General features: G+C 45.4%; 3 protein-coding genes across 9 annotated transcripts in view; 1 reads left to right on the forward strand and 2 right to left on the reverse strand.

Moving 5' to 3' along the window:
- The window catches only part of patj (PATJ crumbs cell polarity complex component), a 133,404-nt gene extending 126,769 nt beyond the window's left edge, over positions 1 to 6,635 (forward strand). For all 6 annotated transcript variants that reach the window (XM_030726603.1, XM_030726602.1, XM_030726604.1 and 3 more), the window contains exons 45-47: positions 909 to 1,012; positions 1,135 to 1,258; positions 1,341 to 6,635. In XM_030726603.1, the coding sequence (XP_030582463.1) occupies positions 909 to 1,012; positions 1,135 to 1,258; positions 1,341 to 1,487 (375 nt within the window). In that variant the 3' untranslated portion in view covers positions 1,488 to 6,635. The remainder of the gene's footprint in view (positions 1 to 908; positions 1,013 to 1,134; positions 1,259 to 1,340) is intronic.
- Positions 6,636 to 8,872: 2,237 nt separating this feature from the next.
- On the reverse strand, positions 8,873 to 13,612 carry pdzk1ip1 (PDZK1 interacting protein 1). 2 transcript variants are annotated; one of them, XM_030728178.1, is made up of 5 exons: positions 13,454 to 13,612; positions 10,776 to 10,902; positions 10,423 to 10,497; positions 10,239 to 10,301; positions 8,873 to 9,637 (listed from the first exon to the last, which is right to left on the reverse strand). In XM_030728178.1, exons 1-5 carry the CDS (start codon positions 13,518 to 13,520, stop codon positions 9,571 to 9,573), a joined length of 399 nt encoding a protein of 132 aa, XP_030584038.1. In that variant the 5' UTR covers positions 13,521 to 13,612; the 3' UTR covers positions 8,873 to 9,570. The 2 variants fall into 2 exon arrangements, with proteins under 2 accessions (XP_030584038.1, XP_030584037.1); XM_030728177.1 differs by having other exon boundaries at positions 10,423 to 10,500.
- A 1,151-nt stretch (positions 13,613 to 14,763) lies between these two features.
- The window catches only part of nwd1 (NACHT and WD repeat domain containing 1), a 12,687-nt gene continuing 1,160 nt past the window's right edge, over positions 14,764 to 26,290 (reverse strand). Inside the window, exons 3-19 of the mRNA XM_030728230.1 lie at positions 25,151 to 25,267; positions 24,421 to 24,775; positions 23,023 to 24,322; positions 22,591 to 22,794; positions 22,268 to 22,421; positions 21,781 to 21,898; positions 21,301 to 21,465; positions 21,030 to 21,227; positions 20,826 to 20,948; positions 19,577 to 19,776; positions 18,921 to 19,187; positions 17,480 to 17,570; positions 17,260 to 17,408; positions 16,267 to 16,540; positions 15,585 to 16,144; positions 15,312 to 15,417; positions 14,764 to 15,074 (exon numbers count right to left, since the gene is read on the reverse strand). Of these exons, the coding sequence (XP_030584090.1) occupies positions 14,764 to 15,074; positions 15,312 to 15,417; positions 15,585 to 16,144; positions 16,267 to 16,540; positions 17,260 to 17,408; positions 17,480 to 17,570; positions 18,921 to 19,187; positions 19,577 to 19,776; positions 20,826 to 20,948; positions 21,030 to 21,227; positions 21,301 to 21,465; positions 21,781 to 21,898; positions 22,268 to 22,421; positions 22,591 to 22,794; positions 23,023 to 24,322; positions 24,421 to 24,775; positions 25,151 to 25,267 (4,692 nt within the window). The remainder of the gene's footprint in view (positions 15,075 to 15,311; positions 15,418 to 15,584; positions 16,145 to 16,266; positions 16,541 to 17,259; positions 17,409 to 17,479; positions 17,571 to 18,920; positions 19,188 to 19,576; positions 19,777 to 20,825; positions 20,949 to 21,029; positions 21,228 to 21,300; positions 21,466 to 21,780; positions 21,899 to 22,267; positions 22,422 to 22,590; positions 22,795 to 23,022; positions 24,323 to 24,420; positions 24,776 to 25,150; positions 25,268 to 26,290) is intronic.

A 26,290-nucleotide genomic window follows, 5' to 3' on the forward strand; every position in this document is an offset into this window, starting at 1 on the left:
ATGAAGAAAATTCCGCCTGCTCTGCCCCGTTTCCTACGCTGCCTTTGGAAATCAAAGTCAAACGTGTCTATGAAGCTCCGGTTCACCACAACAGTCGTCTGATGGTGGTTAAAACTGTAAAGACGATTTAGTGTTAGAGAGCGAAGCCCAGCTGGCTCAGAGATTCACAGCTCAGTCTGACAGTCACGTGGTTACATTCAGAGCTTTCATCAATTATTCCTTCCCTGCAGCTCATATTGATCCATCTCAGTCTGACTGAGTGTGTGTGTGTTATCAATGCAGTCCAGCCAGGGCTGACTGTTGCATGCTGGGAGTGTGATAGCAGCAGGCCTTTATGTTAATAAAGCTTTTATCAGCCTGCAACAGAGCCACAGAAACTGCTTTTCTTCCTGAACGCCCGTCTGAAATCAGAGACACTCAGTTTGTGTTTGTGTGTTTGCCGAGCAGCTCTGATGCAGACCCTTAGAGCCTGTAAGGTAACCGGACACCCTCTGTAACTGCCTATTAGACCTGCTAACTCTGTAGCTTCACCAGGTGGATGCACTGAGCTGTCTTTCATTGTTGTGTTCTGCACTGCTGTGTGCAAAAACCATTTGCAGTGAAAACACAGAAACACGGCCCCAAACTTTCAGCGGGGATGAATGTGATTTTTTTTTTTTTTTTTTTGGCCATTTTTGCTGCATTTGTGGACACGTCTACAATTCTTTTCACCACATTGTAGATGTCTGTGCACGTCGTCCCGCTCAGCTGTTTATTACATTTTAAACCATTTTCAAAGGCTGAGGATGAGCGGAAAACTGATTTTAATGGTGCATTAAATACTAATTGCTACAGTCCTTTTTTGTACCGCCTGCTTCTCGTGTATTTAAGTTTACTTAAAACCTTTAATGTGTTTGTGTGTGTCTCAGGTGGTGGCAGACACCAACATCAGCGCCATCGCCTCTCAGGTGGAGAGTTTGTCCAGCAGCTCCGGTCTGTCGGCCAACACTGACACACACACGGCTGAGCCAGAGTGAGCACACACACACACACACACACACACACGCACTCACTCTGTAGTAATAACAGGAAATACTGACCTGAAACACGGAAACACCTCCTCCACCTCCTCCTCCTCCTCCTCCTCCTCCTCAGGGGTCCACGGCCCCGCAGCATCAGCCTGGAAAAAGGCTCAGAGGGACTCGGCTTCAGCATCGTCGGAGGCTTCGGCAGTCCACACGGAGACCTGCCGATATACGTCAAGACCGTCTTCAGCAAGGTCAGGATCTGTCTGTGTGTAATGATGTCACATGCTCTGACACACCGAGAATGTAAACATGTGCCACATTGGCTGGTTTCAGGGTGCCGCGGCGGTGGATGGGCGTCTGAAACGAGGCGATCAGATCCTGGCAGTGAACGGAGAGAGTCTGCAGGGAGCGACGCACGAGCAGGCCGTCGCCATCCTGAAGAAACAGAGAGGAACGGTCACGCTGGACATCCTGTCATAACACACACACACACCTGCATGCACGCACACACACGTAAGAACACAGGAGTTCCTGCTATGACGCACACATTCAGACTATTGGACTGCAACTCGCTGATCGTCACTCTGAACTTCCCAACACGCAAAAAAATGACAAAAGAAACTGCGTCACAGTGCCAGCACACGCGCATGCACACACACGCACGCATGTCTTTCTGTCATTGTGAGGACCGTCCTTGAATCCATTTCCAGGCCCTTCACTTTAACCTAAATCCTGAACCCTGAAACCAGCTCTGAACTCACAGCGTCCTCACTTCCACAAACCTGACATGTGTCCCCAAACAGAAAGAGATATGCACACACACACACACACACACACACTTCCTGTGCACAGACTGGTGGGTCACACACTGACTCTGCACCGCAGCCACCACCTTTATATGTTTAACTGAGTTTCTCAACCTTTGGGTCAGGGCCACACGTTGGGTCTCACCTGATGTGTTTGTCCAAACTCTGATCTTAGATCTCACCATTTCTGTTTTAACATCTTCACATTTCCTGCCGTATTCATCCACCCTTTCTTAAATAATACCATAAATAAAAGCGCTCCTAAATAAATAATCAAGAAATGTAATTAGCTGCCTCTCTTCTTGTGGACGGACTTCCAGCTTCACCTTCTTGGACTGTAGTTGGTGGTTCTGGCCTCTGTGCAGCACCGCTGAATTATTTTCACTGGGGCATAAAAACAGCATCTGCAGAATCACTGCTCAAATCTGAGAAAAGCAACACAAAGTTTGGTGCCTTTGTCCAGAAATATGGTTTTAAAGCTTTCAGCCCCTCCCCCCCAGAGCATTGAACGAACATGGTAGCGGCAACAATAAGTACACTTACCTTGACTACAGTAACAAGTAGATATGTCTGACACCACACAGCTCAAGCGTTCCTGGACTTGTTTGGCTGTTGATTGGCTGCTTTCCAGTTTTCCTGCAGCTCGCAGCTAATCTCCAGAGTGGAACCATGACTACCATCACCGAAATGGTGTAGGTGGAGTCTGTCCAACCATGTGACCACAGAGTCTCTGGAGGGGCAGCTAAATAAAATCTAAGCCTGCCAGAGCAGCAACCTCATCAGCTTGCCGGTTTGCGGCGACTGACCTTGACAAGAAGAAGTTAATTGATCACTAATAAATTGATCAAACATGACATTGTTCTCAGGTAGAAACAAAAATGAGTCACCAGGTATCCTGTAGCATCAATTCTGTTCTGTAATCATGGAACCGACCCGACCCAAGTATAAAATTTGATGTCATAACTATAAAAAGGTTGAGAAGCTCTGTTAGCTTATGTGCTACCAATTATGACTATATCCTCAAAAACAGATGAGCACGGCGCTGTGATGGAGGGACATTTAAATGCAGCCTGCACTAGCTGATGCTACTCAACACGAACTGATGTGAAGATGTTTTCATGGATGGAACGCTCGTGTTTGCAGTCCAGAGGAACAAAAAGGGAAGATGTGACTGCTGCACATGTTAGCTTAGCATCTCTTCCGTGGTTTGCCATTAGCTGTGGAGTAGCTATTGTTATAACTGTGGAGTGCAATGCCACCAACATCAGCCTCTGGTTTGTTGCTGTTTCTACCTGCCATCAGGACCAGCCAAATATTATAAAACTGGACTTCTAGTTTTAGCCTCAGATTAGCACTAAATCCCTGATTTTCCACACAGAATTCCAGGGACTGTATTTTTCATATCTGACAACTTTCATGTGGGTCAAAAAGCAGCTTTTCACTACACGAACTCGAACAAGACACAATGTGGTGCGAGCATTAACAGGAACAGCCCTGATTGGTCCTTTCACACATTCTGCATCAGATTCTGTGGTCGCAGTTTTAACCAATCCGCATTCGCCGCACCCAGCAATGAAAGACAAGCCAGAATCCACAATGTATCGCTAAACCTAATCAAACTGTAACTGAAAATTAGTCTTAAAAATAATTCTTCCACTACAGAACAAACCGCACTTTAGTTCTTGTCCGCCAGATGTGATTGGTCAGCTGCAGTGTTTATTCTTGAGCTTCATTGGAGAAACAGCACTGCAGGTACACTGCTGGAAACAGCCGTGAGCTCTTTCAGTGGAATTGTCTGATGGAAAAAGTGACAGAAGAATTACCCACTTCAGTTTTACACCAAGTGTATAACAGAAAACGCTAATCGCCAATCATCAGCGTTTGTTGAAGCAACTTCCTGAACCTTCAGAAAGTCAATGATATTGTTTTTTAGGGGGATAAAACCATCTACTGACCCCGGTTCCTCCTGTGGAACGTAGAGGAACCATCTAACCAGTTGCTTTGAAACTGCTCCTGTAGTGGAAAACCACTGAAGGTGCATATTTAAATATGAAAATCATAGTCATAGTTAGGTTTTAATTGCTGTCATTTTGCCTTACTTTTGTCATACATCAAGCAAAGCGGCCAAAGACCTCCTTATGAAAAGAATATAAACGAGGGGCTCAGCCTCTAAATCACGTATTTATTGATGTTTATTTTCAACTTGAGAAGAAGGGAAAAAGATTAATGACAAAATCTGTCTGGAAAATGATTTTGAGCTAAGGAAGCTGTTTCCTGCCAACCGCAGCATGTAACACAAAAAGTTTGGTCCTAAAAATCTGCAAAACTTTAAATCAGACCTGTAAAAATGAAAATGTTGAGCCTCAAATAAACCTTGTTAAAATATTCCTTCATCACAGAGCTATATTTAGTTATGATTTCTTTATATTTATACAACTATTTCCATTGAGTTTCTGTTGTTTGGCCAAACATCTTAAAGGTGCCATCATTTGATACAATTTTATCTTATTTTTAAATTTCAGTTGTGACCTTTGAACAGAACAAACAGAAGCATACAGATATGAAACGCTGAACTTCGGTTCTCTTCCACTAAAGAGTTCAGGCAACACTTTATAGATCATTGTATAAATACATGTGTCTCCATGGAGATGACTCTCAGGACTTGGTGGGCACGGAGACCCCTGTCGCCCCTGGCAACAGATACAGTGTCTTCCACATGACCGTTGCCATGGAGAGGAAAGCTAAACAGTTTTTTGTCTCCGTGGAGATTTTGAATATTAAAAGCTTGTTTGAATAAAAGCATCAGGCCGGCGTTCAGTGATGTCCTCGCGTTCTCTGTCGTTATTGGCGTGTTTAGCTTAGCACAACGACTGAAAGCAGAGGGACGTTTTTAGCGCAGCATCTCCAGAGTGTCCTCAGTTACTCACTTCAGCTCAGACCTCAGTCTCACAGGCCTAGAGACCGGTCGGCAGCCTCCGGTCGCACGGGGGAAATGTGTGTTCCTTAGCTGGTTGGCAGTTGCTGTAAAATTGGGCACAAGTGTTTGGTAAACTGTGAAGGGTGTGATGGGAAACAGAGAAAGTCTGTCTTCAATGTAAAAGTTGGGCCTTACTCCTAAAACAAACACACTTTAAAAGGTGCAGCTTTTGCATTGACGGTGAATGTTCTTCATTTCCAGTTTGCGTTGCGCCCTTCGTGGTTTACCAAATGCTTGGCGGGTAGATGGCTGTTTGGTGACTATGGGCAACCGTAATGATCTGTTAGTGATCACTGCAATTGCGAAGAGGTTTTTGGTGCAGCACCATATACTTCTTTGTGACCAGTGTCGCCTAGTCACAGCAAGCAATGTCCCACTACGGCCCGCCAACCGATTGCGGGCGGTGATTACCGTGGCCCCTGACCGGTCTTTAGGCCTGGGTGCCTCTTCTGAACTTTGAGTTCTTACAGACGAGCTGATCTCCCTCATACCTCTCTGAGTGTAACTATAACCAGCTAATATCAGCCTGTTTTCACTCAGCCCTGCATAGAAGTCCACACGTGTAACACGGAGCTGTTCCCATCTTTGGAGTCCAGGATCCATTTCCTCCTCCGTGAAGAGTCAGTACTTCCGCATTAGTATTGACTGTTATTAACTGTGGGAGCTCAGCGTTGCCTTCAGATTAGGAACCGCTCATGCTGACTGCGTTTGCTCTTCTTTTTCACCTCCCTGAAACCTCCAGTTTCATACCTCAGTTTTTCTTTAGTGCAGATGAGTAAAAACAACATGCATTAAAAACATCGCCTCCACTCTTCTGACGTATTTAAGATATTGCACGTTTTTATACAGATTTCAGCCTCAGTTTCAAACTTGTTACACCCCTGCTGCTTTAAAAATACAAGCATTATATGAATTTATATTAATGAAATATTTAACTTGAAATAGATCAAATAGCATACTAAACTGGGGATCATAACTCTGGAAACATGGATACACAGACAGGTACAAGCCAGCACAACAACACAAACGACAGTTTTAGAGGCACAAAGTCTTTTGTTAACATATACACGCACTTTATTTGTGTCATGTTTGAAAGATTCTTAGTATATTTTTGGAAAACTGTAAATGGGTGAATTAGAAAATTGTAAACATCTGTTTCACCAATAACCTTCATTATTTTACGTTGGCATGTGAGCTGAACTGCAGTTAGTGGATGAAAATAACCGGCCAAATCTCAGCTAATAAATGTATGACATTAATTTCATGTTCACCCTCACATTTAAGCTAAATTTGAACTTCAGCTGATGTCATCATCATCTTCATATTAAATATTAGTATATTTGTATTTACAGGCTCTCAGATCCGAGAATGAACTCTGAGCTTATTTTAGACGGAGAACACGAGGATTCGACTGAACGTCAGCGTTTTGCTTGTAATCGTTTCCCACTGCGGAGGTCGCTGTTGTGTTGGCAGCATGTCTAACTGTAGGTGTCACTTTGCTTCTGAGGCTCCGAGATGAGCAGCAGCCTCAGTGGGATCTTATACTTTATACATATCAATCAAGTGCAAAATATTGTATGTTCAGCTTTTATTTTGTCATAATTATTGTCTTAACTTTTTGGTACTTCATATGCAAATGCCAGACTAGTTGAAATATAATTTATTTTTGATCCTGTTGAAAATTAACCATGTATTTTTGTTGCTGTTGCGTTGTTATGAGCACTAACGTGAGTCTGAATCATTGAACTGTCAGAAATCACCGTGGAAACCTGCAGCTTCTTAATCATTTCTTAATCATGTGCTCAGAACTTACTGAGAAAATTTGGATGTGTTTGATTTCAAATAAATAACAAATAGATTGAAACTGACTTTGGAAGGACTGTTTTATTGTAGAGTCTCTGTATGATTCTCAAAATCATCTGTGGCTCGTCAGAAGAAAGCTGTAACGGCGTCGGGCGGCGTGGACTCCCAACTTTCTTTTCTTTTTTTTAACATATCTTTATCAATTTTATGCATTAATAAATTCCATAATTAACACTTCTCCAAGTCTTCCCATAAAAAATAATATAAAGAAAGCCAAACTCAGAGTTATTTAACCAGAGCAGTGCAACAGAGCGTCGATCATTTTTCAAATCTTGTGAATTTGAGAAGGAGGTGATTTTTTTTTTTTTTAACCGTGCCATCGGTGTACTTACTCATGAAAGATATCATATAGGTACAGTATATCATACATGATATGGATATGTTATAGCTGTGCTTCATCTACTGACAATCTCTGACAATTCATACATTTTCAGCTCGGCTGTTTTGAAGAAAAAGTCGAGCAGAGCTGCTACTCCACATCAGAGAGAGAGATGATGTCTCAGCTGGCTTGGGAATGCCTTGGTGTGCCCTGGAAGAGGTGGCCAGGGGAGGAGATCTGAGTGTCTGCTCAGACTCCTACCCCTGTGACCTGGACCAGGTAAATGGCAGAGGATGGATGGATGTTTAGTTTTAGTCTTTTTAATTCTAATAACATGGAAGGTATTCATTTGGGAAATTCAGAAGAAGTATTACATACAAACAACATTTTGTAAAGACATCATGAGTCTCATTAAACAGACTAAAACTAGGGATATTTCCTGATTTTTATATATATATATATATATATATATATATATATATATATATATATATATATATATTTTATGTTTATAGAGAGAGAGAGAGTTAGTTTACGGGAAAAGGTGATTCGATTTTAGTTTAGTTAACTGAACTGTTTTTTACACCTAGTTTAAGTTGTTAGTAACTATGATTGATAACCTTGATCTTAATTGCTGAATTGCTCAGTTTTCAGAAGGATCTTCTACATCAGTCTTAGTGCTGGATGTTCAGCAAACTGTACCATAGGCTATATACAGTTAGGTCCAAAAGTCTTTGGACAATTACACAATACTTGTAGTTTTCTCTCAGTACGCCCCCACAGTGGATTTTAAATCAAACCGTGACTAAAAGGTCGGCGCGGTGGTTAGCACTGCTGCCTCACAGTTAGAATACCATCTGGAAGGCCTGGGTTCGATTCCAGGCCCCTCCCTCCCTCTCTCTATGGAGTTTGCATGTTCTCCCCGTGTCTGCGTGGGTTTCCTCCGGGTACTCCGGTTTCCTCCCACAGTCCAAAGACATGCACTTACTGGGGTTAGGTTAATTGGCTAATCTAAATTGCCCATAGGTGTGAATGAGAGTGTGGATGTTGTCTGTCTCTCTGTGTTAGCCCTGCTGGCAACCTGTACAGGGTGTACCCTGCCTCTCGCCTCTAGCCCCCCGCAACCCTGAACAGGATAAGCGGAAGTGACTGAAAAGGTTTAATTACAGAGGTTTTTAGGCACATGCTTCAGGTCATCAGCTGTTTCCCTTCCCATCATTCTGCTACAGCTTCATCTTGGTTTCATCTGTCCAAAGAATTTTCTTCAATCTGTGCAGGCGCTGTTAGACGTTTCCTGGTAAAGTCTAATCTGACCTCCCTGTTTTTGAGTAACCCTAACCCTGCCTCGTCGAGTGGTTCTGATTTGGTTTGATGTTTTGCCATCGTGCACTTCAGCAGTCTTCTTCAGGCCTTTTGGTGTTGCAGAGCTGCTCAGTGCAGTCTTTCTTTTTAAAGAATGAACCAGATTATTGATTTGGCTGCTTCTAAAGCTTTTGCTCTCTATCTGAGAGGTTTATTTTGTTTTTTAGGCTAATGATGGCCTCCTTCACTTGCTTTGACATCTCTTTGGACCTCATATTTTGGGTTCCAGTGAAAAAAGCTGCAAAAACTGCAAGTAATCAGTGCTCAGTGTCATCCAATCAAAATCCTCGAATTTCACTCAGCAAACTGGAGCTCCGCCTTCTTGGACAGTCTGTTAGTCCAATGAAGCACAGCAGCCATATTATTGGTCAGATAATTCCATTAAACATGCTCCAAAAGGCTCCAACAGCACAAACACGGAGGTCCAGTTAGCTGAGGTGAAGCCTAGCAGACAGCTAGCAGCTACAGCTGCCTGTGTCGCCATCCACCTGTCAGTCAAAGAGGCCACGCCCCTAATAATGCAAACTTTATATCGGCTCTAGAGACCAAAGCAGTTTCTGTATCAGCTGTAAACATGTTTATTTCTGCTGGAAAGATTTAACATGGGAGTCTGTGGGGATTGACTCACTGTGGCGCCTCTGCTGGATGCCAGAGAAACTGCAGGGTTTGGATCACGTGGCTCTCCATGTGTTAAATGCATGTATTAAATCTTCTCTGCTGTAGTGTCTCTCTGCCCCCTCCAACCAGGTGAGGCAGATGGCTGCCCCAGTTTACTCTGGTTCACTTTGGGACTCTTTCCACAGTTACTCTGAATGACTCATTGTGTATTTTTTTGGGTGTTTGCTTGTGTGTTGAATCATTAATCAGAGAACCAACACAGCAGTTTGTTAGAAAACATAACTTATTACAGTAATCAGCACAGAGTCAGCAGGAGATGAAGCTTTAACCAGCACAGCAGCTGAAGTCCTGTTCTGAGTAAAGATGATAACAATCACACACTTTCTGCTAAATTATTCACAATCAGACAGAGAATAAAATTGATCACATTTGCAAGTAAATTCAACACGAGTGACACCTGAACTTTGTTGTGGTGAACTCCTCACACCTGGGACAACAGGTATAGCTAATCAAAGAATTAAATTTTATGCAAAAAAAAAAGGAATTCGGCGTCTCTCCAGGCTTGATGGAGGGAAATGGCCAATGCTGAGACAGCCAGTGGGGGTGGCGACATGGTGGTCACATGACGGTAGTTTTGTTGCCTTTGATTGCCAGGTTGTCGTAGGCGTGTGGTGCATCTTTGCTCCTGATGGACAGATTCAGTGAACAGCACATTTAAACCTCCTCAGAGTTAATAAGCAGTGGATGTAAATGTGTACGTCTATGATATCTGAGAGGAAATGTGATTTTTACTCAGTTACACATATTTGATAAGAATATATTTGAACTAGAAGAACATGATCTAAGTTTTAGCGAATCCTCTAAGAGCAAAAAGGAACCAGAGCTTTAAAACTCTTTCTAACCACAGCAGAGCGGTTTGTGACGAGTGCGTCTGCGTGGGGCCTGAGCAGCAGGCTGACTGACTGCATCACCGGAGCTGGAGGCACGATGGAGGTGGACGCGGAGGCGTCTTTTTGCCCGTTTAAAACTGGGGAAAATTTGTTTGGTGTACAAAAATAAATTTAAAAAATCACAACCTGCCGTGAGCCGTTTCTGGTTTTTGCTTCTCTAACTCAGAAACTGTTTGATCACAGAGGGCACTGATGTCTGGATGCAAAGCGTGCGGTGAGTCTGAACCTCTGACCGTGTTGGTGTGTTTCAGCCTCTATTCGGGCGCCGAGTGTGTTTTGAGAAACGATTTTAAGGCTACGCTGTTGCTGTTTTTATGTGGCGATTCGTGTTTCTACCTGAAGGCATCCAGGCTCGTCTCGTAGGCGTTTTCATTCACTGCATCTGCGCTGTTCCTCTTGCTATAGAATTAAATATAATAGAATTAAATCTGCTGATGTTCTTCCAGTGAGCAGATTGAGTTTCATGTCTAAAGTAATATTTTGAATTAAATCTTCATTGGGGTTTTTTTCTTGTTCCTACCTGATGGCGCTAAGGTGTGTGCCGTAGTTGTTGCTGTTGACAAATTCATTTTCTCTCTCTTCTTCAATGCTGCTCCTGCTGCACAAAGACACAAAATTCCATCAGGACAAAACACTGTCTGAGCTCCTCTCTCTAAGACCCTCCTTTGATTCGCCAACTTCTGGAAGCCTACTGAGGGGCAGCACAGTGTTTCTGAACTCTTATGCTTACAGTTAAAGTTTTTACTGCAAAACATTAATAGGAACATTTTAACAGGAAGAGCAGAAAATTGTCATCCTGGTCATTTCCAAGCAAGGCAGCAAATTTTAAACATTAACTTCTCGTGTCCTCCAGCCGGAGTGAAGCCGACTGACCTGTAGGGCTTTTCACACCAGGCTTTTTTCACCAGGATGGCAACGAAGGCCAGGAAGAGGAAGCCGGAGATGGCGATGATGCCGGTCAGCCACTGAGGCAGCGGCCGCTCGTTGGTGTGACTCGGCTCTGGGACACAAACACACAGAGGGGTCAGAGGTCAGAGAAGTCTCTGTTCAAACCAAAACGATGGAGCTCTTAATCAGTTTGAACTTTTCCACCACAGAAAATATCCGGTCGGCTTCCAGACACGACTCCGCCCCTAAAAACCAAGCCAACCTTTTTAAAAATGCATCTTCTTAGAAACTGTTAGCTTGTAAACCCCTCTATTAAATCACAATAATGTACTGTATATTAAACTCTCCTATTTAATCCATTTATTGCTCAAGTGTTTGGTGAAGTCCAGCCTTAGCTGGAAGCAGTGTCGGGAGCTCCACTTACCCACACCTGAAACACCTGAAAACTAGAAACAATGAAACCTCATTATTTATGCCAGATTTTTCAGAGATTTGTCAAAGATTTTAATAAATCTGTGAGTTATGCGTGTATATCTAATACAAAATTGACAAATTGTACTTCAAGGACAGAAAACGAGTAAATTATATTTAAAACAATAACATTCTTACATTCAAAAATTACATGAAATAAACAAAATAAAGAAAAAAAATTTAAAATAAAGGACTATTCCTTAGAAATATTTTCAGGTGTTTTCAGCCTTTATCATGAGAGAGCAATAACCTCACAACACACAGGTCACCTGCTCAACCAGCACCCATAAAGAATGCTTTCAATCGAATGGCTCAAAGAGCCACATGCCAATTAAAATGTACACCCACAGCCAATTTATTAGGAACACCAAGTCTTTCTAAACTCAAATATCTATTCAGCCAGGGCGACTGGGTGGCTTAGTGGTGAAGCCGGCGACCACATACATATACCACGTTGCGGTGCGGTCGGCGTGGGCTCAAGTCCCGGCCCGTCGCCAATCTGCCCGTGTGTCTTCCCCTGTTTCTTTCCCCCATTTCCTGTCTCTCTCCACTGCCGAGAAAAGCCGCTGTGGCCAAAAAGGAAAAAAAAAAAAAATCTAATCAGCCAATCACGTGGCAGCAGCTCAGTGCATGTAGGCAGATAGACGTGATGAAGATGACCTGCTCAAACCGAGGATGGGGAAGAATGATGATTTTAGTGACTTTGAATAGGTTGTGGTTGTTGGACTCAGTGTTTCAGGAACTGCTGATCTGCTGGGATTCTCCCACACAGCATCTCTGGGGTTCCCAGAGAAGGTCTGAAGAAGAGAAAATATCAGCGGCTCTCTGGGAGAAAATGCCTTGTTGATATCAGAGGAGAATGGACTGCTTCGAGCTGATAGGAAGGCAACAGGAACTCAAATAACCACTCGTTACTCGGCACACTTTGAGCCCCTCAGTACCAACTGAGCATAATTTCAACTCCACAGCCTCCCTGAGTATAGTTGCTGACTATGCCCATTCCTTTATAGCCACAGTGTACCATCTTCTGATGGCTGCTTCCACCAGGACACAGAGCTCAGACCATCTCAAACAGTCCAGCAGAGAAGCTCTGGAATGTGGTGGAACGTGAGATTCTCATCATGGATGCAGTCGACACATCTGCGGCAGCTGTGGTGCCGTCATGTCAATGTGGACCAAAATCTGTGAGGAACGTTTCCAGCACCGTGATGAATCTGAGCCATGAAGAATGAAAGCAGCTCTGAAGGAACAACGAGGTCCAACCCAGCGAGGTGTACCTAATAAAGTGTCCTGTGAGTATACTGTATGTTCAGGGTATTTTAAGTGATTATTATAATTGTGTTCTTGGCGTAGCTGTCAGATAGTTAATTGTTTTATTTCAAACATGTAGATATGAATAATAAAGTAATAACAATAAAACTTTGTAAACAGAAAACAAAGTCCAAAAATGAAATAAATAAATACAAGTCTTTTATATCAGTCATTTCTCTGTTATCTGACCCTCACACCATCGTTAACAGCAGCTGATATGCTGTATCCTTGGTTGTGTCCTTGGTTGTTATCACTGTCATCATATTGGGAGAACATTCAAGGATCACTGTGGTGGTATTTGGCTGACATTATGATCTTTTTCTGGTTTTATTACTAACTGAAGTCTTAAGAGGTGATGGTTTATACAAAGTGCAGTCAAAAAAATCTCATTTCAAGTCGTCAGAGCTTCGAGTTTAATAGGTGAGAATTTAAACTTTTTTAAAGGCGTGTCTTTGTTTTATAACCACAATAATGATAACAGTGAATAAAAGCTGCTTCCTTGTACACTTATCTAATCATTTCCTTCTAAATCACCCAAAACAAGTTGGTAATAAATGAAAGATTCAAACATTTTAAGCTCCTACAGAGAGTTTCCTTCCACTGATGAACAGAAATGAGTGTTTCAATTATTTGACTCAGGTTGCAGGTTTTATTCTCTCATTAATGTTTTCTATCCCAGTAAACAGAATCTTTCAGGTATGAACGGCTGGTCAGAAAAAATGAGACATTTCTGACAAAAAAAACGTGAATTCCTCAGTTTTCTGATAGCAGTTCATCGGTTACTGCAGCAGAGACTCTGCAGATGAGTCAGTAATCGAGACACGTTCTCACTGGATACTCGAGGCTCCGTGCTGCTGAGTTTTTATAGAAGCTGTTCGTACCTGTCTGAGCCGTCACCGCTCCCACGGCGAGCAGTAAACAGGAAGCCAGTGCACAGAAAGTCCCCATGGCCGAGTCTCTGAGGAAAACCGAAGGGTCGGACTGAGGCTCCTGCGGTCGAGTTAAACCAGGACGGAGTGAGGCTCGGGCTTTCAGGATCAGCAGCTACCCACAGGTCTGTTAATGTTTAACAAGGGCGAAGCTTTAACTGCCCGCTGAGTGCTGACTGACAATCACCTGTCAGCTCAACGTCACCTGAAATAGCCAAACACAGCGTTCATTTATTGGTGATTAATAAACAGGAGAGAGGCTGGCTAAACTTTAACCTGGAGGACTGTCAGGCTCATTTAAGCACAGAGAAAGAGAGCTTCACAGTTCCTCAAAATCTAAATCAGAGCAATAACAGTAAAGGGGCCATATTACTGTTTTTCCTGCTGCATGTGTCATATTCATATTATTAAAACTTTCACATCATGAAGTAAAAATAACCCCAAAAACTTCAAACTGCTCCAAATATTCGTTTCACATTTATTCATATAGTCATCTACTTCTGACTCAGCAGGGTGTGGCCCCTCGGCAGGCTTCCAGAAGTTAGCTAATCAGCAGAAAGTGGACTTTTAGAGGGGAGAGGCTTAAATAGATGAGAGCGGGTTGTTTCAGGCAGAGGGGCCCTGTATCAGATAAAGGAGCCTTATTTTGAACTGTGAATAATGCACAGCTACTCTCCAAGCTGTGGAAAAAAACAAAGAGCAGTAAAAATATTTTCTCTGCATCATGTGATGCATTATTTTATAGTTTTGTGTCTTTTGTTTTACACTGAAAAAAATAATAGTGATGAAAGGTGTTTTTTGCCGTTTGGTTTCCTGTCTGAAGCCTAATGGCCTACAGAACTGCAGCAGCAGTGAAGAAGGATCAACACTGGACTCAGATAATCAATAGTTGCACCAGTTTCAGTGTCACGTGAAACACTCACCCCTGCACACTCGAAAGGCTCCTTCACACTGTTTGCAGCTCCTCCAGCAGCTGTAGTCAGCTCAGAATCACATTATTGTCTACGCTCATTAAAATTAAAGCTCTGCTGAATTACAAAAAGCATTTACTTATAGTGTGTTAAAAATATGTTTTTTAGTATTTTAAGCAGCTGTAAGTAATTTATGAAAACAGAACATTTGCAGTAGCAGGAGAACAGACACAGGCTGTATTTCTAACATGTTTATTAATTATACTAATCAAATATTGCTTAATAAGATTAGTTTTTCCTGAACGTCTCGGCCGACAAATGCCCAGGAGCCACAGTTTGGGCCCCGTTGTGCTACAGTATGAGACATGCAGAGGAGGGTTTGGCTTTGAGCATGCCCACGAGGTTCAGGTTTAACTGGGCAGGGTTGAAGTCCTGGAGGTCAGATCCGGAGGTCTGCTGGCCATCCCGGTTCTTCTCCCTGGAGGTGACCCGGTACTGGGCCTTGACGCTCCTCAGAGGGTTGTAGTCTGGACTGATCTGGTCCGGACAGCGAAACAGCTGTCTGATGATGGAGCCCTGCTGGGTCAAGGCCACGAAGCCGTTCCTGAAGGTCACCATCCGGACAGCAGGGGAGTAGACGTACTGAACGAACAGCAGGTTTCCTGACAGGAAGAAACCAGATAAAGCTCAGCAGCCGGGAACACTTTCACTCAGCCAAACCAGAACCACAAGGACCTCCTCCAGAAGTGAGAAGACCTTATTCAAAATACCTGAGAGTCTGATATTTGGGGGATTTAAAGTTTTTTTGTTGTTGTTTGTGCATCTTTCTGTAACCCAGAATCTGGACGTTTTTGCTCCTACATGCTCAGATAAAGTTTTAAAAACACAGGAACCTGTACCTGAGGCCACATCCCAAACTTTAACGGTTCTGTCCTGAGATCCTGTGAAGACGAACTGGTCACTTTCAGAGAACGCAGCAGAGAGGACGCCCTCGAAGAAAAATCCCTAAAAACGAAAGACGACAGAAGAAGAGACTGACCGAAGACCCAACAGCGACAGACACATATGATCCATATGCATATTTACTGAGCGTAATTATCTCCTCTGTTGCTGCTCTGAGGCTGGGGGACACAGTAACTCAAAGTATAAATACATTTCCTTTGCCCTCTGACCTTGTACTCCATGGTGTGGTCCAGGGCCAGCGGGCTCAGAGCCCACAGCCTCTGCACAGCGTCCTCAGAGCCAACCAGAGCGTGAGTCCCCGAGTTACTGACTGTCACACAGGTCACTCTGCTGCGGTGAGGCTCCAGGTCGGAGACGGCGCCACTCCTGCCACTGAAGTCATGCAGCTTCACCTCCCCGCAGCTCGTCCCGTACAGCAGCCTGCGGTCGGACAGCAGGGCCATGGAGGACAGCGGGGCGTGGAGAAGGGACAGTGCAAACCTCTCCAGGGGCCCTTCCACTGTGGGGAAGTTGTCCCTAGAGGTGATCTCAAACAAACACACCGAGTCCTCGTAGGCCACGGCCAGGTGCTTCTCCTGGGAGCTGGTGGCGAGGCAGAGGACCCTGCACAGGCTCTCCGGAGGGGGGATGCAGAGAGTCTCCTGAGGCAGGGCTAACGGGTAGATGAGGACGGTGCCGCTCTTCAGACCGCAGAGGAGGAGGCGCTTGTTCTGAGCCAACTCCAGGCAGCAAACCTCAGCAGAGACGGGCAAATGCTCGGACAGAGAACCTGCAGGGACATCAATCAGTGTGAAAACCTGATCAGAGGAAAAACATTCAGCATTTTCGCTGATCATAAATTTCCAGCTTTTATAATGTTCTTTAAAGCAGCCGCCACCTTTCACCTCTGACCTGTGTGGCTGTTCCAGCTCATGACCACTGTGTGGCTCTGCTGGTGGACGTAGAAAACATGATCGCCATCTTTGGCGAGGGCAACGTGGGCGGAGTCCGCAGGGATGCGGGCGGTGGGTTTGGTGCTGGTGTCGTACTTCAGGTTCCAAAGCAGGATGGAGGTTGCGGACATCGAGGCCGAAACCACAAAGTCATTGTAGAGAAGCACAGAGGTAACGGGGGCGTCCGACCCACACAGGGAGTCCAACAGCGCCCCCGTGGTCACTGACCAGATCTGCAAGAGAACACAGAATAACGGCACCATGAGGGTTCCACCCTTTAGTCCATTCGAGACACACAGTCGTCTTTATAAAGCTCCAAAGATTTGAAGAGCTTTTATCTGAGCAGTGATTGGTTTAATTTAGCTGTGTCAGCCTGCAGGTGCTTCACAATAAAAGGCTTTCGTCCAGGAGTCTGAACTTATTATGAAAAATTCAAAGTCTTTTTTATTGTGAAGCTGGAAAGCCCAACCGGTCGCGGCAGATGACCCCCCCTCCCTGAGCCTGGTTCTGCTGGAGGTTTCTTCCTGTTAAAAGGGAGTTTTTCCTTTCCACTGTCGCCAAGTGCTGCTCATAGGGGGCCGTTTTGACTGTTGGGTTTTCTCTGTATTATTGTAGGGTCTTTACCCACAATACAAAGCGCCTTGAGGCGACAGTTTGTTGTGATTTGGCGCTATATAAATAAAATTGAATTGAATTGAATTGAATTGAATTGAAAGACTTATTTTAAAGCACTTTTATTGTGAAGGAAACATAGAGAAATTTATTGTAAATAAGCTGGACAAATTTTTATTGTGAAGCATCACAGCAGGACCTCAAAGGTTAATTTAGCCTCGAAATACTTCGCTCAGCACGGCACAGATTTCTTTAAAGTTTGAAATGAATGAACAGAATGCTAAAACCAAAACTTAAATACAACATTGGCTGATTGGCATGATTCCTGTTGGTCTCTTACTCGTACGAGTTGGTCTGCAGCTCCAGAGACGAGCCGCCTGCCATCTGAGGAAATGCAGGCGGATAAAACGTCGTCGTCGTGTTGGAGATTGAGGAATCCATCTAGAGAGTCACTGAGGATGTTGAAGAGGCTCAGTGTGCACTCGCTGCCTGCAGACGACACGAACACTCAGGCGGTTTCTGTGCACATCAGAAGCAGATCGCTCTGAGCTCAGTCCTACCTGCTAACAGTATTTTCTCATCTTCGGTGACTGAGAGGAAAGCAGGAAGCAGAGGAAACTCGGCAGCTGTCTGTTTCCCCGTCCTGGAAATCTGCATCCAGGAAGATGAAGATCACAATCATGGAAAGTAAAAGTAAAAATCTGTGAGCTCCACTCAAATTAAAATTCCAGGGATACATTCAAGTTTACATGAGATATACAAACATAATTAGCATTTAAAAAATGATCCTTATCTTTCATTTATTTTGATATAATAAAGTATTAGGCCCGAGCCAAAGGTATCAGTGATTCCTATTGGAATCATTAGGCAAATAGCGTGGGACGCGGTCAGACTTGACAATGAACCCCCATAGAAACGTGGGTCAGGTCAAACAGTTTCCAAAAAGGTAAGGTTCTGGGTGAGTGGAAAAGCGCCTAATTGAATCGGTTAGAGTTCTCCATTATTATTATTATTATTACTATTATTTCTACAGCTTTGATTGCAAATTTGACCCCCTACATAATGAAAAAATTTACATGGAGAGAAAAATTTAGTTTCTCAGAAATGTATGAAATTTGGAACAAGCATTCTGTACGTGACCCTGATCAAAAAAGTCAATCAGACCACGCCTCTTTTTGCATGCCACTGCTGTGGCCACACCCCAAAGTTCACATTATGTCCCAATGGAGAAACCACATCATTGTCAAAAATATTGTGCAATCATTCACGCAATCTTTGTGCGATTTGCCTGTGATTTCACTCAGTTATGTACTGAACCAGCCTGAATTTACATTTAAGGATACATGGCAATAGATGCAATAGCGCCCTCTACAGACGCAAACAAAAATTTATACGGCGAGAAAAAATTTTGTTTCTCAGAAATGCATGAAATTTGGGAAAAACTTTCTAATCAGCATCCTGATCAAAAAAGCCAATGACAGCCATATTGAATTATTTCCATTGTTGCCATGGTGATGCCCTAAATGCACCATTTTATTCCTATGGGTATTCTGCAAAATGCAAGAAATAAAAGAACTGTAGCATTTTTTTTGACAGGATTGTAAAAGAATGTAAATGTGGAAAATTTGGGCAGCAACGTCCAGCACCAGCACGATATTTTTGGCTATATTTTGATTGTATTTTCTTCTTGTATTTCTTATAAATTATATTCCATTAATAATACATTATATTATAACACCATCAAGATCTTATTTATTATCATTAACTTTAACTTAATATAATTTTTGTATTAATTGAAATATATTAACTGGTAGATATTCTGGTAGATATTTAAATATATTTTAAATTGCTAGATTTGATACAGGTAAGAGAAATGCATCTGTGTGTGTGTGTGTGTGTGTGTGCGTTTGTGTGTGTGTTTTAAATAAGTTGAATAGGAAGCTTCAGATTTGCAGCTTTAATATTTCTTGAGTCTGCAGGTAAACTGAGTGTGTGACACACCTGGTGGAGGAATCCTTCTTTATACACCACAAACACTTTCTCACTCTTGGGTAGCATCACCGCGTTTACGACACTCTGCCGCCTCGCTGAGATTTCCAGCTGAGTTTTCACCGTTAACTGAGTCCCGTAAACCGGGTGAGAGATTCTGACCCGACCAGAGTCCGACAGAGAAACAACAGATTCTCCCAGAACCCCGAGAACCAACCAGATCTCATTGCTGTTGCTGCTCAGGTGGAGCTCAGCCCCGTCCAGCTGCCACACCTTCACCTGGAGCGAGAATATAAAACCTTTTAAACTATCACACGGCAGGGAAGTCAGGAACAGTTTAAGACCTCGTACTGACTGACAGGTGACCAACAGCTGAAGCTTGTCAAGCCTCAATGCAGTTCAAGTCAGCTTTTTTTGTAAAGCTCCAAATCTCAACAACAGCCACCCAGGGGCCTTTGATGCGATGTTATCATTTATGGATAGAAAGCCAAACAACTGCAAAGAAACACTTTCAGTGCTTGTGCAGTATTTTTTTCCTTTGAGCCTGGAAGCAGCAGCTGCAGATGGTGATGAACTGTAACACCACACAAACTGACCTCATTTACTTTAACAGGAAGAGGAAATAAGAAAATTGACACTGAGTGGCTGGAGCTGGTCAGAGGCAGTACCTGTGTCCTGGTGTAAACGAAGAGCAGCTGGTCAGACAGGTGGAGGTGCACTGATGAAGGGGCGGAGTCTACAGGCACCGCCTCCTCGATGCAGGACAGCTGTTGACCGTTCATCAGGCTCCACCTCCTCAGAGATCCGTCGGCAGCCAATGAGAGGCAGTGGGTGGAGTTGGTGAGCACCCTGAGAGCCAGGACAGTGGCTAGAAAACACGCAAAGGGTTCATTATTACCTGTGTTTACCTGAATCCATGAACTTGGATGGAGTTTACTGCAGACTCAGCTCTGCAGCCTTTTCTTTTCTACGCACCTCCAATATATTTATAGCCTATTGGTCCCTGGAAATTGTTTTCTAGAGCAATTTGCTTGACTCATTTCCATCACCCAGGAACTCCTGTACTGCAGAGGTTCTCAAAGTGGAGACAGGTCCCACTGCTGGGGTTGAGACCCAGACGACCCGGAGAAAAACTCACTGAATCTGATTTTTCTGGGGAAACTAGACAAAAGATTTTGCTGCAAAACTGATCATTATTTCTCAGAAATTCCACTTTTTATCTTTTGTTATTGATTGATAAGTCATAGTTCTCAGCTGGAAAAGGGCAGCGTGCCCACTCTGGGTTGGGAATGAGTAGCTACCCTGGGTGGAGGAGTCTAAGGATCTCAGGTCTTGCTCACAGGAAGGGGAGATGGAGTGGGAAAATTGACAGATGGATTGTTGCTGCTGTGGTGAAGAGGGAGCTGAGCGTGAAAGCAAAGCTGTCGATTCACCGGTCGATCTACGCTCCCACTCTCTCCTACGACCATAAGCTCCAGGTATGTGGTGGAAATGAGCTTCCTCTGAAGGGGTCTGGGCTCAGCCTCAGAGAAAGAGTGAGGCGCTCGGAGTACAGCCACTGCTCCTCCTCAGTGAAAGGAGGCAGTCGGGCGGTTCATCACCTGACCAGGATGAGGTGAGGTGTCTCCTAGGAGACCCCGGGAAAGACTCAGCACTCAGAGATTATGTCTCTCTGGGAGTCTGTGCTTAGTTTTTTAGCTCAGTTTCTGAAGCGAGGCATGCCAGAAGAAGTTTGAGAACGTGCTTGGTACTGGTACAGATGACATTACCTGCCTGTGCTTAAGGCAGGGAAGTTATTGAGCCTTTAACTGTAACTGTCCAGTGGAAGGAACTGCTTCATCCAGCTTGTACAAACACAGAGAAACAGGAAGATGTTTGTGAGTCTGTCTGTATTTGTGTTCTTTGGGCCGGACTCACCTGTGTGTCCCAGCAGGGTGTGGACGAGCTGATGGTTGACTAGGCTCCAAACCGCCACCACACCATCATCTGAACCTGCAACCAGGAGCTTTGCCTCCATGCTGACTTCCACACAGACCACACCTGCAAACACGACCAAAGCGTCAGGCTGCTGCTGAACAGGTTGCAGATCAGAAAAGTAAATCAGCCAATGGATCATCTGACCTCCCTGGAGGGTGGTCAGCGTGTGCTGCAGCGGCCCCCCTGGCTGCTGCAGGAAGCTGCTTTTTGGGATGAGAATTGGCTCTGGACACGTCAGTAACCACTCCTCACACTGGGTACACAGCTGGCCAATCACAGTCGGGAAGGCAGGGCCAAGCGAGGAGAGCCGGGCCAACAGCTCTGAGTAAAACAGAGACATGTCTGCGGCGAGAGAGAGGACTGTAAAGCTGTAACTCGACACGTGATTCTGAGCCAATAAATATGTCTTACTGACCCATGTGACCATCCAGGAAGTCCAGGCTGGGTTTGATGAGGACCAGAGCGTCTCGGATCAGTCCACTCTCAGTGCAGTCCATATACTGGGAACACTGGTCCAGGTCGTGGATCACAGAGGACACTCCACACAGCCGGCTCTTACAGTACAGCCACTCAGCACAGCCTGGGAACACACAGAGGCAAACTGGGAACCCTGGGAGCACATGGAGGCAAACTGGGAACACTGGAAACACACAGAGGCAAACTGGGAACCCTGGGAACACATGGAGGCAAACTGGGAACACTGGAAACACACAGAAACAAACAGAGAACACTGGGAACACACAGAAGGAAACCGGGAACACTGGAAACACAGGGAGGGAAACTGGGTGACCAGCAATTCATTCTTGCATGTTTTTTCTGGTTCAGGTGGAGTGTGGTGGCAGTGGGCGGGGCTTAAACATCATATTGCCCCTCTTCCTCCTCTGCTGTATCTTACCAATAACTTCCTGTCGTAGCTCCTCCCACAGGCCACTGTGCAGCAGGTGATAGGGCAGCTCCTGCAGCTTCCTGAAATTAGCCAATCCTGGAGCAAACCACAGCGGCTGGGGTGGGACCTGTGACAGCACAGGACCAATCAAATTGCGCCGTGAACACAGGAAATTATTTCAGTTGAGCCTCGGTCATGTCACATTTCAGTTAGCACAGTGTTTGCTCTTTGGTCTGTTTCTTTATGTTTTCTTTTCTTGAATGTTTGATAGAAAAACCTGAAGGAATTTATACTGTTTCTAACTGGGAGCTGAGGGGGGACTTCTGAGCTGAAAGGTGGTGCCACTTCTGATCTACAAGTTTGGTCTTACACGCTTTTCCAGCACAGAACTGCTTTTGAACTCAGTGACTCGTGAGATGTTCGTTTTGAATATGCATGCACACCGCAACACTGACTGCTGGAATATCATCACTGGTGGGGGGGACTGATTTCGTACCTTTCTGTCAGACAGCAGCAGTGACAGACCCGGCAGAGATGCCGGCCTCAGTTTCCCTGACCACCGACCCAGGAAGTACTCTGCCAGGATCCTGAGACTCCGCCCCCGCCGCGCAGATCTCAGATAGCGTGCTGAGACCGCCTCGGACAGACGCCTAAACAGAAACAGACGCTTCAATTCTCATTTCAGGAGCACAGGTGGCCACCAGATGGAGTTTTATGTGGATTTAATTATTTTTTAAGTAATTTACAGTATACTCGATTCGTTGGACTGATGAGGCTCAGATCAAATCAATCATTTCTTTCATTTGTTTTTTTTTTTACTGGTTGTTGAAGGCGATGGCTGCGACTCCGTCGGTCCAACGCTCCTCCAGGTGGTCCTCGAGGTCCCGCCTTAGCCGGGCCCAGAGGAGGGGGGGCAGCCGGATCAGCGAGGGCGTCGGGGGGAGGGAGTACCTGTACACTTCACTGATGACAACATCATCCAAGGACATGACATCACGCAACTCTGCCTCCAGCAGACCCGCCCTGTGGAGTCATGTGATCAGAGGATGAGACTTTGTCTGTTTTTTTTTTTTTCTGGCTTTTTGTGAGTTCAGTTTGAGTCATATGGAACACAATCAATCAATCATCAAACAATCAATCATGTTCTCTGTATTAATTGATGTGACATTTAAAATGAAGATCAGTAAACTGTAACTTCCAACACTATCATCATCTTCCCGTGCAGTTATAAAGGTGTGACCATCACCTCACCTTGCCAGAACGATGTAACCCAAAGCTCCGCCCACGAGCTCTTTTCCGTGTTTCTCCTCCAGCATTAGAAAGAGCTGTGACATCATTTCCTGTGTTCCGGTGCCCAGACGCAGCTCTGTCAGTGGAGTGAAGGATGGCCAGCGTTTGGCGACAGACAGGATCAGTTTGAGGTGGAGCGGACAGCCGGATGTCTCGAAGCTCTGCAGCACGACGCTGCTCTGCTCACAGGTCAGGATACGCTGAGATGCCCGCAGGTACGACTCCACGATGCGTTCGCCTTCCTCACGAGTCAAACGACCCACCTCGAAGAAGCTTCCCAGAGAGTCCAGCTTCAGCCGCACGTTAGCAAATGCCTCACTGTTGGTGTCCATGGAAACAACTATGTGGACGTTGGGCGGGAGGTCAGTGGGCAGCCAGCCCAGCTTGTGAGCGTGATGTTGATCTGAGAGCTGTTCCACAGAATCCAGGACAACAACCAGAGCGCTCCCCTGCTGGGAAACCTGCTCGAGAACATCCTTGAAGAACCGCAGCAGCTCCAGGCGAGTGCCGGCCATCAGCGGTGAGGGTGGAGCCAGACCACAGGCCAGGCACACCTGCACGCAGATGCTGCGGAGGACGTGGTCGATGTCAGGTCTGTGAGGGTGATGAGCCGCCAGCAGCCTGACCACCACCACCGCCCCAGCCTCCAGGACGCTGCGCATCTCCTGCGCCAGTTTGCACAGCACTGCCGTCTTCCCCATCCCTGCGGCGCCGTGAACTACCAGCGGCCTGTGACGGACATTGGTCGACTCCCACATAGCGAGGCAGAGCTTACCCAGCAGCCCCTCTCTACCGTGGAGATCTTTGCACACCTTGGCGCTGATAGCGACATGCTGCCTCACCTCTTTGACCACCAACATGTCCGCCTTCTCCTCTTCCTGAGTGCTTCCCCACATCTTCCTCTGGCTCAGCGAATCCACCGCTGCTCCAATCCGAGCCTTCATCTGTGAGACGAACTGCTCGCAGACGCTGTCCAGGTACTGAGCGTGCTCCTTGCACTTCGGATTGATGCTTCCTCTGCTGAGTTCCACAGAGTGCAGGTTGAGGATCTTCTGTGACTTGGCAAAGAGCCGCGTCTTAAGCCCGGCGAGGAGACCCTGAGCTTCAGCATCCAGCAGCCCGTCGGCGGTCAAGTCCATGAACTTGGCAAGACGTTTGGGCCCCTCCCTCACCTTCTGACGGGGAATCTCTCGGACGAAAAGCAGAGCGGACGGTTCAGACGTGTTCTTCCACAAACCGTGCTCAAACTCCCGCTCTGTGACTGTGGACGAGAAGAAGAAGAGGACACTGAGAAAACCCTGTGAGACAACAGAGGGTGAGCTGGGCGGTGAGCTGGGTGTGACATCCGTGTGCCGTCACCTGATGTGTAGAAGTGTTGTTTCTCCTCAGCGGTGATGTCTCCGGTGTCCTCGGCATCGGTGGCTGCAGATCGAAGGAGCCGCAGCAGCTGAGTCTCTGCGATACGCCAGGACAAGACGTCTTTGTCGCGCTGCTTCCCACTCTCAGGTCGGAGGTCGCTGTAGTGAGGGAAGTGAGCTGTTATTGGCTGAAGGACATAGCTTGGTGGGACAGCATTGTTGTCTTTTTTAAACCACTGATTGAGCTGCTTGGTGCCTTCGGGGTTTTTGGAGAGCTTGGACAAAAGAACGTCGAAGAGTTTCTCTGGAATAAGGCGAGGGAGTGCTCGATGCCCGTACCGGTTCCCCAGGAGAGCCTTCAGAGCCCAGAAACAGGAGAATAAAGACAAGATGAAGAATATAGTTATTCTTTTAATTTCACTTCAGATCCAAGAGAAATGCTTCATTAAACAAAGATCTAAAACAGGAAAGTTCTGTGTGAGTCGCCCAGTTTTAGAGCTACGTCAGCCTCCTCTTCAGTAATTATAATCCACGTGGAGTATGAAATAAAAAAATAATAAAAATCAAAGTGAATAAAGAAATAAACAGATCAGTTAACATGTTTAAATTCTATTAAATGCACCTAAAATACTGATGAAATTTAATGAAGTGCCTGTTTGCATGTGCCTACAATGCAGTTTGACCCTAACTGGTGACCTGGTGGACGAGGCTAAAGGAGATGAAGCACTCACGATGAACGCTGGGCCTGCTGAAATCCTCTCACAGCGCTCGATCTCCTGCAGGAAGATCTCACAGGCCTCGTGGTCTCCTGATGGGACGTCTCGAATCCCCCAGCGCAGATCCACAACCTGCACAGGAAGTGACCTTGTTCAAGACTCATCAAGTATAAACGCAGGCAGCACCTACGCCTGGCCGACTCACAGCAGGGATAACCCCTACGTGTTAAACAGCATGCTGCATGTGGAGTAAACGGCCCTCTGGCTGCTCCTAGGTCGTGTTTGGCAAAGCATTCTCATCCTGGGGTGTCTCAGATTCCAGCTGTTCCTTCCACAGTGCCTTTTTGTGGTGGTGGGGTGACGCACCAACCACAGCCACAAAGTGGTAAACAGTTACAATTTAGAGATCGACAAACACCAGCCAGGAGAGCGTGGTTTGTGTCCTGTTTGGACTTTTGTGTTTAGGCACTAAAAACTATCGCGTTTGGTTGAGGAAAGAATTGTGATTTGGGTTAAAATACCCTTCTTCATAGCAGTAAGCCTTCCTGCTGAAAGTAGCAGCCTCTTCTCTCTCATAAAACCCGGTTTGTCATATCAGGATCAGGCCACCAAAGGACAGGGTGTGTGTAACTGTTTTGACATTAACCGAACCCTGAGAATGAGAGTGGCCAATAGAACGCTACAAAGCCACATCAGCAGGGGACTGGGGAATTCCTGTGGGGAAAAAAATGGGAAAAGTGGGAAAGTAGGAAGGTGGGAAAAGAGGAAGCATCTCCAGGCCTGAGCAGCTCGACAGTGTTTCAGCAGATGTTTTGATTCATCAGCAGGCAGGAGGCAAGGTCCAGAAAACCATGCAAAAGGTGCTACACAATAATGAACAGAAGAAGAGGCTGGGAACACAAAGTCACTAACAAAATCTAAGTAAAGTAGAGAGATAAAAAAAACATGGGAAAAGGATGGCCGGAAGGCCGGACCGCCGGATAACCTGGTTATGGTCTGGCAGGTTAGAGAGGGAAACAGGACGACATATACTGGTGAGACTGGGTAACTGAGTGGGAACAGATGGGGCAGAAAACTGGAGGGGAAACAAAGAAGGGCAGGAAGTGAAAGTCACAGACATGTAAGGGGACCATGGATTTCAAAATAAAACAGGAA

The sequence above is a fragment of the Archocentrus centrarchus genome, chromosome 4, assembly GCF_007364275.1.
Source record: "Archocentrus centrarchus isolate MPI-CPG fArcCen1 chromosome 4, fArcCen1, whole genome shotgun sequence".
NCBI classification, from domain to species: Eukaryota; Metazoa; Chordata; class Actinopteri; order Cichliformes; family Cichlidae; genus Archocentrus; species Archocentrus centrarchus.